The 16678-nt window shown below is 36.4% G+C and overlaps 1 protein-coding gene across 8 annotated transcripts in view; it reads right to left on the reverse strand.

Annotated features, from left to right (window-relative positions):
* The window catches only part of LOC127841264 (zinc finger protein 492-like), a 219297-nt gene that overhangs the window by 162337 nt on the left and 40282 nt on the right, over positions 1 to 16678 (reverse strand). For 4 of the 8 annotated variants that reach the window (XM_052369945.1, XM_052369943.1, XM_052369941.1 and 1 more), the window contains 6 exons: positions 16342 to 16439; positions 15582 to 15693; positions 14080 to 14156; positions 13648 to 13833; positions 11060 to 11225; positions 6996 to 9204 (listed from right to left, as the gene is read on the reverse strand). In XM_052369945.1, the coding sequence (XP_052225905.1) occupies positions 8201 to 9204; positions 11060 to 11225; positions 13648 to 13833; positions 14080 to 14156; positions 15582 to 15693; positions 16342 to 16439 (1643 nt within the window). In that variant the 3' untranslated portion in view covers positions 6996 to 8200. Of the gene's footprint in view, positions 1 to 5987; positions 9205 to 11059; positions 11226 to 13647; positions 13834 to 14079; positions 14157 to 15581; positions 15694 to 16341; positions 16440 to 16678 lie in introns of those variants that run through there. The other 4 variants (XR_008030831.1, XR_008030830.1, XR_008030832.1 and 1 more) reach the window with 4 other exon arrangements.

Below are 16678 nucleotides of genomic sequence, written 5' to 3' on the forward strand. Positions count from 1 at the left end.
GCCATAGCAACCAGAATTCTTGACGTAGGAACACAATGAAATGACGTGCATAAAATGTCGGAAGAATCAATTACCCATTTATTCTGGGATTTACATAGTAAATGTACTTATGAAAGATATCGCTGATAGCTTATAAACGCAAATATACAAATAATAATAAACTGCGAAATGCTCCTTCTTGAAGATACAAATGAAAATGACGACTGCTTTATTATTTTTAGGGAACTTCAAAAATACATTTTGGAATGCAAAAAGGAAGAAAGCATTCCAAATTTTCAGGAATTTAAGGCCAGCTAAGATAAGCTTTAAATATTTATGCAAACACAACAAGAGAGTCGAATAAAGGAATTTGTTGGACAGTTATAAGAGTAATATGTTATCCATAAATGCATGAATAACAAAAATGACTGTATTTTACTCTCATTATATATAATATGTGCAAAATTTGTTTACTTGATCAAAGCTTTATATGTCATTCGTATATTGATCATAAAGTTTAAATTGTTTTGTAAACTGCACTCTTATTAAAAATCCAAACTTTTTTAATTTGTAACAACACTAGCAAATGTTACATAATTGGGTTTCATCCTGTTTGAACCAGAGTGAAAGTGTTGTTGTAAATCTGAATCCTTTTTCGTTCAATATAAATAAGTGAAACTCCAGCTGCTCCAGCAGTATTATGATACTCATGATACATATAGGTGTAAACAAAATTTAACCTCATAGCATTGCAACTCAAATTTAACAATAATAAAATGGAATTAAAATGCATTAAATTTAATTACCATTTAATTACTCATTGGTAGGAAGGAGACCAGAGCAACCGAGTTACAACTTTTTGAGGAACGGTGAAATAAAATTACGAGCAAGTGTTATCTACATACCTTCTTTTAACAAAAAGATTCATGAAAATAGCATTATATAGTTAATATTTCAATTACTGTGCAAGGCAGCAATATTTGGTGTAAAAGTTCCATATTACATAGCTTGGTTGTTTATGTGCCTGTAATTTACTAGGAAAATACATGTAAAAGAAAATGCATGTTATACCTAAAAAGAATAACCGTAAAGACTTAGGCGATAGTTTATCAAAACGAAAATTATACTAGGTATGATAAAAAGCTGCGTGATCTATCTATACACGAAGCTGAAAAATAAATCAATCGAGAAATGTCAGCACTTATTAATGTGTTTTTCATAAAGAGTATTTAAGCACATTACAACATGTAAAAGGTTGAAGTATGTATGATAATAATTCAAATTGTGTAATGATTTTGATAATATAATGAAAACACGTTACATATGGTATATTAAGTCTATGAATGTGCATGTCTTTGTGAATTGTGTGTAAAATAAATAAAATCATTTAAATAGGAAAAAAAGAAATATCCTCTATATATTTTATTGTCGTTAAATTATGTTTACCAGGGTAGAAATGGCTGGTTACATTTCAATTCCAATTATATTTAGGCGCCAGAATAAACACAAAGACAAAAACATCATACGCCACTTATTAAACTCCTCGAATGAAGTCTGGAGAGAGGCGATCATTTGATCGGAGGATGGTAAATACGACCAATTCAAGAAATCTTAATGATTGCATTGACTATCATAATTTGAAAGCCGATTGCATAAACGGGTTAAATGATGCCTCGTTTAATTACCGTGCGATATTAGACACGTAGTCTTTTTTATGAAAACCGACGTCATGTTAGGGTTTTAAGAAAGCTTCGGTTCATGTGTTTAATTCCCGTGCTATATTGGACACGAGTACTTATCTACGAATACCGACGTCATGTAACGGTTTAAATAATGCCGCGTTTCAACGGTTTAATTTCCGTGCTATATTGGACACTAATCCTTTTTTATAAATACGAGATTTTTTAAAGTTAAAATCTCATGATCCATCAAAAAAGAAATCATCTTTGAATTAACGTTCCGACGAGGTTTTGAGGGTTGCTTCACATTGTTTTGTTTTCAGCAACCAAGTTTATAATAATCATTTGGGCAACCAGTTTAATGAGCACATTATTACTAGCATTATTACTATTCCCTTTCCCCGTTTAGTTTGGGGCTTGCTTACTTAAATCGTCATTTCTTAAAACAAGGTGTCGCATTGAAACGTTTATGCCGATTCAACATTAAACAGAAATCACAAGAAACGGAACATGAAACGAGAATGATCCGAAATCTCATATTAATATTGTGTTTAGTATGAACATGTCAGTTCATTATTCGATTCGAATAAGGAATAAGGAGCCAGTTCCTTATTCCTTTTTCACACCGGATAAGGAACTGTGTTACTATTTAGTAAAACTAGGTAGAAATATACTGCAATTAATATTTTTAACGTCGAACCTACATATACCATGGTTTTCATTGACATTTAGTTTTCTTTGGTTAATTTTACTTTTTATGAGCACATAGTAGCCAGTTGGTCCTTCCTTCCGTCACACTTTTGTTAGAGTTTCTCATAGCGCCTTCAATATTTTACCGATCTCTTACATATTTGGCATGCATGTACCTTGCATTGACTTCTACTTTTTGATGAGGTTTGAGGTCACTGGGGTCAAGGTCAAGGTCACCGAGGCTAATAATAGATTTTCTCAATGTCACACGTTGGTTACAGTTTCTCATAGCGAAAATAAGGGGAGCATCGTTTTCAACGGTTCTTGTTGTTTGAGTAAGGCAATACCATTTCCTTATTACCGTCTTCATAATACTTGTTTTCAGCGTTTAAAATATATATTTCGTCAAATATAATATTAAAAGAAATGTGACAGAATACGTCCATATAACATTATCAACAACTAAAATATAACATATCCGAATGTGATCGTCCGGAATACAGGCTTCCGAATAAGAGACTAACTTTTAAGCTCATTCCTTATTCATAGGCCATAATTTCGGATACTTAAATTCGGATCATTCTCGCAAAGCACATCTTAATAGTCTTTTTTATTGGCGATGTTTAATGTAAGATTTGTTATTTATATCTCTGGTACAGTTCTTGAAGTCTCATCTGACCCTGAGCCTTGGTTAAGACTATAGGATAGCTGGAAACTCAAAATGTTTTAGATCACTCATTCCGTTCTCATACGTAAACAACTACGAAGGGATATGATTAAGAATTCAAAAATGATTTCAACAAGTCACCATTAAAGAAAGACTGCACCGGAGGCATCGGTCCATGTGCCTCAAGAAGACTGAAAAGTTTCATCAAAATGCCTTAATATTTTATTTTATAAACAAAACAAAAAAGCGCGCATCCTAGCTGTAAAAGTATGTTTTCTTTTTAGATATTTTAGTGCGAATACGCGTTTTCTCGCCCATGCAGACCAGTGGTACGTTCGGCGACTTTTAACCTCGGTACACGTTTATTGACCGTGAGATCTACAAAACGACAATGGTCGTGATGGTAAACAGTCCTTCGTCGTTCATAGTGTAACTGTATTCGCACCGAATGCCAATATGTCGGACAGCGCTGTCATCAATGCGACGTCACTGATGGCACAATAGAGGCGAGACTGAACCGGCAACAGCGGACAATGTGCCTCTATAAGACTAGAAAGTTTCATCGAAATGCCTCTGTATTTCGTTGTTGTTTCGTTGTTGTTGTTGTTTTCAGTTAAAAACAAAAACTTGCATTGCTGTAATTGGGTGGTTTTATTTCAAAAGATTTTCTATATTTGAAAGCGCGTTACCTCGCTCTATGATGCCTAAGTTACATCCGGCGACCTTCAACGTGGCTGCATGATTAAAAGTCGTGGTAACCGACAAAATGGCGCTGTTTTTTGGTTGTTATCAGTAATATTTTAAGATAGTGTAACATGTTACGTTTTCCTTTTTTAGACGCGAAAAAGGCACGGGATTATCATTACAACACAGAACTTAGAAGAAATGTACTGCAATAAATATACATTTTTTCCCAACCTACATTTACAGTGAGTTTCCATGATTTATGCGTTTCTTTATTCATATTAAATTATTTGCATGTCGACCAGTTCCATATTCAAGAGAAAGAGAGAGGGGAGATGGAGAGGAAGAGGGAGAGAGAGAGGGAGAGAGGAGAGAGACTTTCTCGCTATATGTCATTCGGTGTTTCATCTACACATGTACACCATTTTAATTTTATAACGCGTCATCTGGTTGGTTGTTCGCATTGTGTTGGCCAACGATATGGCGTTTTAGAACCGAGCATTCGATCATTTACTGTCTTTAAACGAATCCAGTTGCATTTTGTCGGCAACTGTATGGGAACATGTGTGTTCTCGATGAAAATGGTCACGTCCAGGGTTCCACAATCTTTCAGCAATAGGCATATAGTGCGTTCCTACCTTGTGTATATATAATACCTATGCGAGGGTTATTTTTTCAAACTGTTTATTTTTGTCAATATTCGTTGTTGAAAAGTAAAACCATACACAATAAGTGCCCTGGGGATATGCTCTGTGGAAGGTCTGGTCCCGGGGGGGGGGGATCAAATTTATAATACTGCTGCCTGTGGTACTGATTAGTCTAATCCGCTAATTGGTTGGAAAAACATAGATCGCTAATTGTCGATATAAATAATACCTGACGAACATTGCGATTAAAGGTGTTTTCAAATACATATATTTTCCTCCCTGAGTATCATCCCGGCTGTTTTCGATGCGTCTGACCCATGACAGTGGCTTATCAACGAACGCACCTTGGTACACCGAAAAAACAACAACAAATTACGAGATTTGATGGCAAATTTAAAGTACCATTATGCGCATCTAACAGTATATATGTTAATATTTGTCCATCGCAACCTTTGTTTATTTTTGGTGTTTTTATTTCAAATACACGTATATTTGTTAATGCAGCATCAACATACTAAAACAATATCCCGGAGAAAATGCATTTGAATATCAACCGTAGTTTCGTTTGACAACGGATCATTTTCATTTCCTGCAACGATATCTATTCCTACCACACACGATAGTTTAGCTCGGCTAAGAGGACTGGCACAGTCATGTAAAATATCAAATATAATATAAATCTTTTTTATTAACAATGGTAGCAAGATGAGTTGCAGATAATTGGTCAGCTACCGCATTTTAACTAACTCTTTTGACTCGTCTAACGTATTTTGTCATAAAAAGCGAATAATTGCGCGGTAATAATCATGTCAATAGGAGAACATGCATGCCTTATGCAACCGAAATTGTAGAGTTTACTCACGTTTAGGTCCAAAGTCAGTGCACCCTTGCATGAAAACGCTCGTCTCTGGGTGCATGTCCATCGTATGCTATCTTTCAATGTTTTCTGTTGTGTGTACAAGTAGTTTGCGAAACACAACCTTCGCACACCTTTACGTGTCGTGATGAATTGCATTTTTGTTGTGAAATGTTTTCATTTTCATTCGTCTAAATAAGCTTATGTTCATTCGCAGTTTGTTGTTTTCGGGACAAATCATAAGTTTAGGAATTCTTTAATTGTCTTTGATGTTTGTAAATTGCTCAGAGGTGTTATTAAACCAATTAGCAGATAACGTTAATCAATCCACATTTATATTGGTTTTATAACACATTTTGTTTGACGGGATTTATTAATCATCTCTTTTACCAAACCAATTAGCGGATGAGATTAATTAGTTCAACAAGGTGCTGACGGGCTTTATCGATCGCCTCTATTCGGGTGCCTATTGTTCGGGTATACAAATAAATCGGGTGCCGTTTGTCCGGGTATACAAATAAATCGGGTGCCGTCTGTCCGGGTATACAAATAAATCGGGTGCCGATTGTCCGGGTCGACAAATTAACAGGGTGCCGACTGTCCGCGTATGCAAAAAAAAACACTGGGTGCCGATTGTCCGGATACCTTCTGGGTTAGCTGGTTTACCAGTTCAACGGTTCATAAGTATTTATAAATGTGCATTGTATTATATGCATACTAATAAATGTGCATTTTATTATATGAACACTATGGAGCTGAAATAGCATATTAAATAAAACGCACAGTTGCAAACCCAATACTTTATTGGAGATAATAAAAGGAAATTTACGCAATGTATCAAGATGAAAAGCCTCATTTAAATAAATACAAAAACACGCGAAGTCGAAGAAAAAACACAACATGATCTTGGCTAATTTGATAGACAATTACCTAACATAAATACCATCGATAAAACCATTATTGACAGTGACATTAGTCAAAGCAAGTGTAAGAAGACATTTACCATAAACATCTTGATGGAATACTCCTAAGATCGAGAGTAAAACACGTAGAACACAATGAAAACAAAAAGTGAAAAATATATGGCAAACCTGGAGGAAGGTAAAAATGAACAAAGCAATTATCTTCTTGTCGTAACACGGGAGCGAGTTCAAACTAACCAAAATTTAAGTACTTATAAATCCTTCTGCTCTCAATAGAAATAAAAGTTCTTTATTTAAGATAACAAAAATTCTCTTTAAATGCACATGATAAAACTCATGCGAAATATAAACAAAGGTACACCTTTTTTTGAAGTGAAGTGTGCCGTGAATTATGAGACGAGTTTTTTTAATTGAAGATGGGAAAGGAGGTTACGAAATGTTTGCGCATAAGACACTGCAATTAGTATTAAATAATAAAAAAGAAATGGACAAGTAAATTAAAATTAAGATTGAATGCAGCTCTTACAAAGCAATGATTTATTGCGGCATATGGTCATGCAAAAAAACGTGCGTCACTGGGTCTCTACTGGTTTCAGAGATGATTTAAGTTTCTTGTTTTAGCACTGTCTTCTCTTATATTCGTATATATCCTCATGTGCCTCTTCAAGTGTTCAAGGGACCACTCTGGTTACACAGATAACCACACATCTAACACTCTGTAAAGTCTTCCACCCATGGATACATGGATAACCACACATCTAACACTCTGTAAAGTCTTCCCCCCATGGATACATGGATAACCACACATCTAACACTCTGTAAAGTCTTCCCCCCATGGATACATGGATAACCACACATCTAACACTCTGTAAAGTCTTCCCCCCATGGATACATGGATAACCACACATCTAACACTCTGTAAAGTCTTCCTCCCATGGATACATGGATAACCACACATCTAACACTCTGTAAAGTCTTCCCCCCATGGATACATGGATAACCACACATCTAACTTTTTTAAAGTCTTCCTCCCATGGATACTTGAATAACCATACACCTAACAATTTTTTAAGTCTTCCTCCTATGGATACGTGAATAACCACACACCTGACACGTTTTAAAGTCTTCCTCTCGTATCTATCCTCATGCGTTTCTTTAAATCACCACTATGGTTACAAGTAAAAAACAAGAATGTATCTTCAAATCAACACAAAGGTTACAAGTATAACCAAGCATGTTTCTTAATCTCACCACAATGGTTACAAGTATAACCAAGCATGTTTCTTCAAATCACCACAATGGTTACAAGTATAACCAAGCATAATTCTTCCAATCACCACTTTGGTTATTATGGTTACAAGTATAACCAGGCATGTTTCTTCAAATCACCACTATGATTAAAGGTATAACCAATCATGTTTCTTCCAATCACCACTATGGTTACTATGGTCATAAGTATAACCAAGCATGTTTCTTCAAATCACCAATATGATTACAAGTATAACCAATCATGTTTCTTCAAATCAATACTATGGCTACTATGGTTACAAGTATAACCAAGCACGTTTCTTCAAATCACCACTATGATTACAAGTATAACCAAGTATGTTTCTTCAAATCACCACTATAGTTACAAGTATATCCGAGCATGTTTCTTCAAATAACCACTCTGATAACAAGTATAACCAAGCATGTTCTTCAAATCACCAATATGATTACAAGTATAAACATGCATGTTTCTTCAAATCACAACTATGGTTTAACATAACAAGTTTAACCAAGCATGTTTCTTCAAATCACCACTATGGTTACTATGGATTCAAGCATTATCAAGCATGTTTCTTCAAATCACCACTATGGTTACAAGTATTACCAAGCATGTTTCTTCAAATCACCACTTTGGTTACAAGTATAACCAAGCATGTTTCTTTAAATCACCACTATGGTTACTGTGGTATTAACAAGCAAGTTTCTTCAAATTACCACTATGTTTAAACGTAAAACCAAGCATGCGTCTTCATGTGTCTCTTCATGCGATCACTCTGGATACCTGCATAACCATACACCTAACACTTTTAATGTCTCTCGCCTGAATGCATCATCATGTGTCTCTTGAAGTTACCGCTCAAGTTACATGCATAACCACACACCCCACACTTGTACGGTCTCTCGCCTGTATGTATCCTCATGTGTGCCTTCAAGGTTTCAATCCTGTTACATGCATAACCACACACCTCACACTTATACTTTCTCTCTCCTGTATGTATCCTCATGTGTCTCTTCAAGGTTTCACTCCTGTTACATGCATAACCACACACCTCACACGTATACTTTCTCTCGTCTGTATGTATCCTCATGTGTGTTTTCAGGTGACTACTCTGTTTACATAAATAACCACACACCTCACACTTAAACGGTCTTTCTCCTGTATGGATCCTCATGTGTATCTTCAAGGGAGCACTCTGTTTACATAAATAACCACACACCCCACACGTGTATTCTCTCTCCCCTGTATGTATCCTCATGTGTGCCTTAAAGGTTTCACTCCTGTTACATGCATAACCACACACCTCACGCTTGTACTTTCTCTCTCCTGTATGTATCCTCATCTCGCCTGTATGTATCATCATGTGTCTCTTCAAGTTACCACTCATGTTAAATGCATAACCACAGACCCCACATGTGTACGGTCTCTCGCCTGTATGTATCCTCATGTGTACCTTCAAGGTTTCACTCCTGTTACATGCATAACCACACACCTCACACTTGTACTTTCTCTCTCCTGTATGTATCCTCATGTGTGTCTTCAAGTGACTACTCTGTTTACATAAATAGCCACACACCTCACACTTAAACGGTCTTTCTTCTGTATGTATCCTCATGTGTGCCTTCAAGGAACCACTCTGTTTACATACATAGCCACACACCTCACACGTGTATTCTCTCTCTCCAGTATGTATCCTCATGTGTGACTTCAGGTGAACACTGTTTTTACTGGAATAAATGCAAATGTTTTTGTCTCTGATGAGGCCAAGTTCTCTGGCGAATTCATCTCCGTACCAGACCAACAGTTCCGCTCCTGTAGCAATAGAAATATGGACAAGTTTTTTGTTGTTGTTAAAATCTATGTTTATATATATAGGGATGTATGTCGCTTTATACTGTACATGTATATATCTTTAATCATAAAAAAAGTGGAAATACATAGCATAAATAAATAAATAAATAACTAACTAACTAACTAATTAACTAACTAACTAAATATATAATATATATATATATATATATATATATATATATATATATATATATTATTTAAAAAAAGTACAAACTTGTAACTTTTTCCAAGAAACAATAAATACCCTAACTACACCTTGTCACAAATGTAACTTATACTCAACATTTATTTCTGAAAATGTGCACGTGCGTTAGTTTTATTAAGTTAAATTATTAGTAAAGCTTTATTGTCTGAACAAAATATTCTACTGCAGTTCAAAGATAACTCCAATTACTTACATTTTCTGAAAGAGGAAGAAACACTTAACGGTGGTTTTGAAAAAATTGATGATTTTAGATTCTTATAAATTAGTGATGCAACACTAGAAGACACACTGAAAACAGGGTTGTTTACAAAAGAATTGACCTTCTCTACTTTCATTACTTATAATTGTGTCAAACCTTCTTTTATTGTCATGAAAACCTAGACAACAAATATTTATAATGACAAGGAAAGAAAAAAACGCGCACATATCTTGACGTTTATAAGGTCTTTCTAGGCCTAAGGCTGCTGTATGCAAGGACCTGGAGTGAATATCAGACAGAACTCAGACTTGAGAAGAAGTTTGAATTATAGTTCCAATGTCCAACTATTTATTTAATAGCCAAGGTAATAAATTGATGTGGCAAGAACTGTGGACATATGAACCACTTCAGCTAAGTTTCCTCTTGCAGACAGTGTGTGACATGCTTCCAACCCCCACAAATGGAAGCCGGCAGAGGACCCTACTTGTTCTTTGTGCGTTAGTATAGGAATATTGCGGCACATTTTCTCATCTTGTTAAACAGCCCTTGCAAAAGGGGGCTACAGGTGGCGCCACGACCAAGTACTCATAATGTTGGACGATGCCCCAAAAAGAGAGCGGAAGAAGAACAGACCCCGGAAGCAATTAGGACCCCAATTCATCAGCTTCATCAAGGAGGGTATAACAAAGCTCACTGCAACAACCATTTCCAGATCTTTTATTCTGCAAAGTGGAAACGACTCGGTGATGCGTGCAGACCTAGGGAAAAAAACTAGTTTTTTCCCGAGAAAGAAGCCCATTCAACTAACAGACCTGACATAGTCAAAAGCGGTGATGCCGGTGATCCTTCTAGAGCTTACTGTGCCATTGGAGGAGAGGATCGAGCTGAAGAAAGCTGATTACCAGGATCTGGCAGATGTATGCAGAGATAGAGGATGGAAGACATGGATCTTTCTGGTGGAAGTCTGGGATCCGAAGGAAAAGTCAGGAAGACTACAATCCACGCCCTTGGCAAGACAGCTAAACGAGCATCCAGTTGGCTCCGCAGCAAACCAAATTGGCAGCCATTGTAGACGAGGTAGTGATTGGCCATCACTACTTGCCTCGCTACCTCGAGGTTGTACCAAGCATAAGGGGGCGAAACAACAAATGACAGGTGGAGCTTGGCTGATGACATATACGTTCAGCAGTTTATACTGTACATCAATCACATCAATATTGGTGCTCTCTTATACTGTGGGCAAACCCGAGCGAACCCAGAGAAAACCACAACTTTCCTGCATGGGGACAATCGAGCAAACACATATGCGCTTGTACAGGGAATTGAACCCGTATTACAAAGGTGAGACTGCTCTAAGCAGACAAAACCTCATTGAATAGTCATATATTTAGTCATACAACATGCATGTATACCTGGCGAAACTGGCTTCAATGTGCAGTAATAGATGCCTCCTTTGTACTGGAATGCTACAAGGTTCTGATCTTCGTCTGTCATTGCACAGTTCACGTATCTCATCCAGTTAGAGGTGGCCTTGTTCTGGGCATCTACAAAGTGGCTCGCTCTGCCTTCCTTATATATCTGAATTGCATAGAATCTTACCATAAACAAGGGCTGTTTCTAAAACATGCATGCCTCCCATATGGGCTGTCAGTTGTAGTGACAGCCATTGTGTGTATTCGTTTTTTGTCACTTTGACCTTGACCTTTGACATAGTGACCTGAAAATCAATAGGTGTCATCTGCCAGTCATGATCAATGTACCTATAAAGTTTCATGATCCTAGGCCTTATAATTCTTGAGTAATCATCAGGAAACCATTTTACTATTTCGAGTCACTGTGACCTTGACCTTTGACCTAGTGACCTGAAAATTAATAGGGGTCATCTGCCAGTCATGATCAATGTACCTATGAAGTTTAATTTCTAGGCATTCTTGAGTTATCACCCGGAAACCATTTTACTATTTCGAGTCATTGTGACCTTGACCTTTGACCTAGTGACCTGAAAATCAATTGGGGTCATCTGCATGTCATGATAAATGTTCATATGAAGTTTCCTGATCCTAGGCGTAAGCATTCTTGAGTTATCATATGGAAACCATTTTACTGTTTCGAGTCACTGTGACCATGATCTTTGACCTAGTGAGCTAAAAAATCAACAGGGGTCATCTGCCAGTCATGATCAATGTACCTATGAAGTTTCATGATCCTAGGCGTAAGCATTCTTAAGTAATCATCCGGAAACCATTGTACTGTTTCGAGTCACTGTGACCTTGACCTAGTGACCTGAAAAGCAATATCTAATTCCCGACGCAATTAATCGAATAAGATTAGTCTCGAATTTATTGTATTCGTTCAATTCTGCACCTTATTTTTATTATTATACTCATAAATTAATAAAAATATATATTTAAAAAGCCTTTTTTGTTATAATCATTAACACCAGCGTTGTTTAGAGGTCTTAAATTTAAAGGGAGGTCGGGATTTAGGTAATACATTTTAGACAGGTTATTTTTCTGAACATTATGTTTGGAAAAAGTGAACGCGAAATTTAGTATAGCAGTCTTTGGTATTTGGCTTATTCCCGTAACGGCGTTAGGCCGGGAAACAGGAAAATAGGAAGAAAAACAAAAAATCGCATTTGGCGTTGAAAAACATATGTATAATACAATAACATAGAGTACGACTCGCTACACAATAATCACTGCCATGACGTATTGTTTCTTGAGGAATGCATCTACGTGTCATGTAGCGTTTGTCGAAGTGCCTCCAACGGTCTTTGATCTTCCATCGCGAAAATAGATGACGGCAGGAATTATTTGACTTGATAGCCTATAAGGTAATGTCGCTCTGTATTTCAGAAAATTGATATAAATAAACGGTCAACGCCCGCTTTGCGGGCTTTTGCCCGTATATAACTGATCAATGCCATAATTCTGCCAACAATAGATGCAGCGAAAGTTACTTTCGTTGCAATTATCTATACATTAGGGTCATTCAAATTTTGAATGTTTGAGGAAGATTTACCAAATAGGTACATAGAAAATACATTATAAAACAGACAATAAACTATAATCATACCCAAATTCCTAGAAGTCCTAATTCCTTATTTATGAGTATCTACAATTTAAAGTCATTTAAAAGTTTGCATGTGATCCACCCACTAGTTTAAGAGTAGTTGAAATTACAAGCTTTGAGGTCAAAAGACATACTGAAGGATAGACGGACAAGTAACATGTTTAATGCCTCCCTCACTGTGGTGGAATAATAAACATTAAATACCCTTTAGAGACTGCTAGATAGATAATGCATTTGTTTAAAATGCAGCTCTTTATTTTCAATCATTTAGACTTTAAGAAATAACCCTTGTATTTCAAACTAAACAATAGTGCCAAACTGTCACAAGATACGCCCGTTTTTGGACAACTTGATAACTTGACCATTTGAGTGGCATATATGAAGTATGAAAAAAATACCCGTAAATAAAATGCCGACTGTCAATTTCCTCAAAATCGTGGAGAGCATAAACGAAAAACCCGCGAAACACTAATGGAGACTAGGGTAAGACACAATGGTGATTGTTTTAAACGCACTAAGTGACCCTGAGACCTACTTTTTGACCCGGCATGACCCATATTTGAACTTGACCTAGATATCATTTAGACACAACTTCTGACCAAATTTGGTGAAGATCGGATGAAAACTACTTCAATACGAGAGCGGACACAATGCTAAATCCTTGAAATGCACTAAGTGACCCCGTGACCTAGTTTTTGACCCAGCATGATCCATATTCGAACATGAGCAAGATATTGTCTAGATACAACTTCTGACCAAGTTTGGTGAAGATCTGATGAAAATTATTTGAATTAGAGAGCGCACACTGTTGTGGATGCCGCCCGCCGGCCGCCCGCCTAGGGTGATCTTATAATTCATCCATTTTTGACATAAGGGCGTATAAAAAGGTACCAATGCATCAAAATAAGCATCACCTCACGTTTACCTGCCAGCAATATCCTGATTTCTGATTTTCAGCAATGACATCGCCCCCATATGGTCCAAACATGACCCTGGATTCCAGTTCCATCTTGGAAAATACTCCAAGACCAGCTCCAGCTATTTTGGACATTTTGATTTCAAGGCAATCAGGCACGGAATGGTCAGCTTTAAGTGGGTCCCCTTCTGGCACCTGCAGTTTATAATAAATTATATGAGAATGTGCTGGACACACTCTTTTGTATTCAAATAATAAGGGCATATTTATGGCATTTCTTCAATATATTGACATATATTAAAAGATTGAAATGTTTTTTACATTTATTACCAGTAATACAAATCTCAAGTAGCAGTCTCATAAGCCTATAATTATATGTTTGTTTTCCCTTATTTTCTCCACCACATGTAGTTTATGTTTTTAAGATGAACACAGCCCTACCTCTTTGTCCTGTATGTAGTTATAGGGTCCATGGACAGGGCAGTCCCCTTCAAACTCCATGTTGCATTCTCCACAGACTAAGAAAGCAACATAAACACAAGGCAAAAATGAAAACTAAGTAAACGACTAATGTCAGGCACTGGAACATCAAGTTTAAACAACCCACTTATGTATTATGAATATTATTATTAAATTGCTAATTAAGAAACATATCTGAAAGACAGACTTTGCGTAGCAACACTCTATATTTTTACTATTCTCAGAGTCACCAGTTCATTAAAAATAAAGTCCATATGGTTTCATCAAATTTTCTTTTTTCTTAATAAGGTATGTGCAACACATGATCTGACAGAAAACAAATATATCCCCATCTGAATGTAGGAGCATAACAAGGGAGCCATGATGACTTTAAAGGACTCACCTGAGATCAAGGTAGAATTGTTCAAATAGGTAAATCCTTTGACCTAGTGACATAGTTTGCTACTTCGTGTGACGAGGTTTAATTTATGCCTCGAAATGGTCAAGAAAAACATTTACATTATATTGAACAAATTTAATCGCAATGAGGCATCTATGAGGCTATTGAAGTGCTTTTACTATTTTTCTCAGATTTTACCTAGGGACCTCATTTTGGAGCAATCTGACTGCAATTCTAACTTGCTACTGTCAAGATGAACATTATGACTAAGGTTCTTCAATATTGACTAAGCGGCTTGTCATATGGGTACAAGGCTTTTCTGAAATTGACCCAGTGACCTAGTTTTTGTAACGAACTTCATCCATAGTTGCACTTGGCCTAGATATTGATAAATCTTAACATTTTGACCAAGTTTGTTTCAAGATTGAGTCTTAAACACGGCTATAAATGTTAACAAGGTTTTCAAAATTTAACCTGTTTATCTAGTTTTGACTCAACTTAACCCATTCAATAATTGCAAAGTTTAGCTTTTTGACCAAGTTAAATCATGATAGATTCATACATGTGCCTTTTATTGTAGTAAGACAGATTCTCTAGGTTTTCACCATATAGTCTAGTTTTTAACCTTCTTGACCCAGGTTCTAATTTGGTTTCAATATAAATATATACTGACAAAGTTCTATCAATATTGACTGTTTCCTGTCGAGTGGTTACAAGCAAAATGTTGACCATGTACAACACATTACACCGAACTTAAGACATAGCACAATAGCTTAACTTGTAAAGGTCGCCAGGGGTAGTGGATATGGTGTCCGCAAGCGACCGGGAATTCATGGGTTCAATCTCCACCGTGGAAGCGTTCTTTAGATATCTCTCAAAGAGACCAAGAACTGGTTCTAGTCCCAGGAAATGGACTCGAGAGCGTTTCAAATAAGCCTAAGGCTTTCGATAAAAATGAGCTAAAATAAATAGGTTTAAACTACCTAAATTAATTGATCAGGGAGTTAAAAAAGATTATTGTGTTTGTTGGTCTTCCGTGAGACTTTCTATTGTGAGGGAATGGATGTTTTGTTCAAGGGCTTACAGAGAAAATGGTCATTATCTCGAGGTTCCAGGTTCATACAGTTGGTTTGGTTTCTCTCTTGAAGACTGTACTCAGTCTTTTCTTTTTCTGGGGTCTTGGCTTTTTTCATTCTCTGCAATAGATGATATGTAAATAATTATGTATGTAAAGTTTCAGCTCTCTATCAGAAATAATTTTTGAGTTATATGGGAAAAAAGGAGTCCTTAATCAAGTTGTCAAAAATATCCGAACCAAAATATGGATTTGCACAAGTTGACATGCTAGGGACGTTCTTTATGAATCAATACCCCCCCCCCATTATTCCCTTCATAAAGTGCGAGCATAACAAATAACAGACACAGGGCATTTATTCTGCAAATACTGGTCAACGCATTTTTTTGTTCTTTACAGTTGACTACACATTAAGGTTAATCCAATAGTGAAAGTTTGAGCGAATTCTGCCAAACAGTTAAAGACTTAAAACATAAAATTTTGAGATTATATTTACTCAAGAGGAAAGATAGACCAAGGACCATAATGCCGCGAAAACTGGTTGCAGCAAATCTTTCTAACCTTATGATCATCAAACATGTCACAATGTCCTTCAACTGTGAACAATTTAGCAAACAATTGAGCAAGATCCAACCAGTAGTAAAAGATAGGTTGGAAAACAAGCTTCATGACTGACGGACACACATACGTATGGACCAGCACAATGCTTAATACCTCCCTATCCGTGATGTGGATATGAGGAAAACAAAAATCTAATTTATATATGTACCTTAACTTTCTTCACTCTGTAACCCTTTTTGTTCAATTTCATCTCAGCTGGTTTAAGAGAAAGGGGGACAGTCCTTGTCACAGCATTCTCTGAACTATCTGCAAACAAATCATTTAATTAAACAACTGTAATTACTAATATAATTTTCCTAGTTTGAGCGCAGTAAATAAGATTTTTTTTTTTCCTTTGAATAAGAAAGTCTCCTGTAGGGGTCGCTCAGTGTATTGTTTTTGCGGGTAAATATGCTAGTGGAGAAGCCATTTGGCTTTGCGATACGAACCAGAGAACATTTTCCTAATATTTTATTGGATATAAAATATTGACAAGTTTTCTGATG

The sequence above is a fragment of the Dreissena polymorpha genome, chromosome 8, assembly GCF_020536995.1.
Source record: "Dreissena polymorpha isolate Duluth1 chromosome 8, UMN_Dpol_1.0, whole genome shotgun sequence".
NCBI lineage: Eukaryota > Metazoa > Mollusca > Bivalvia > Myida > Dreissenidae > Dreissena > Dreissena polymorpha.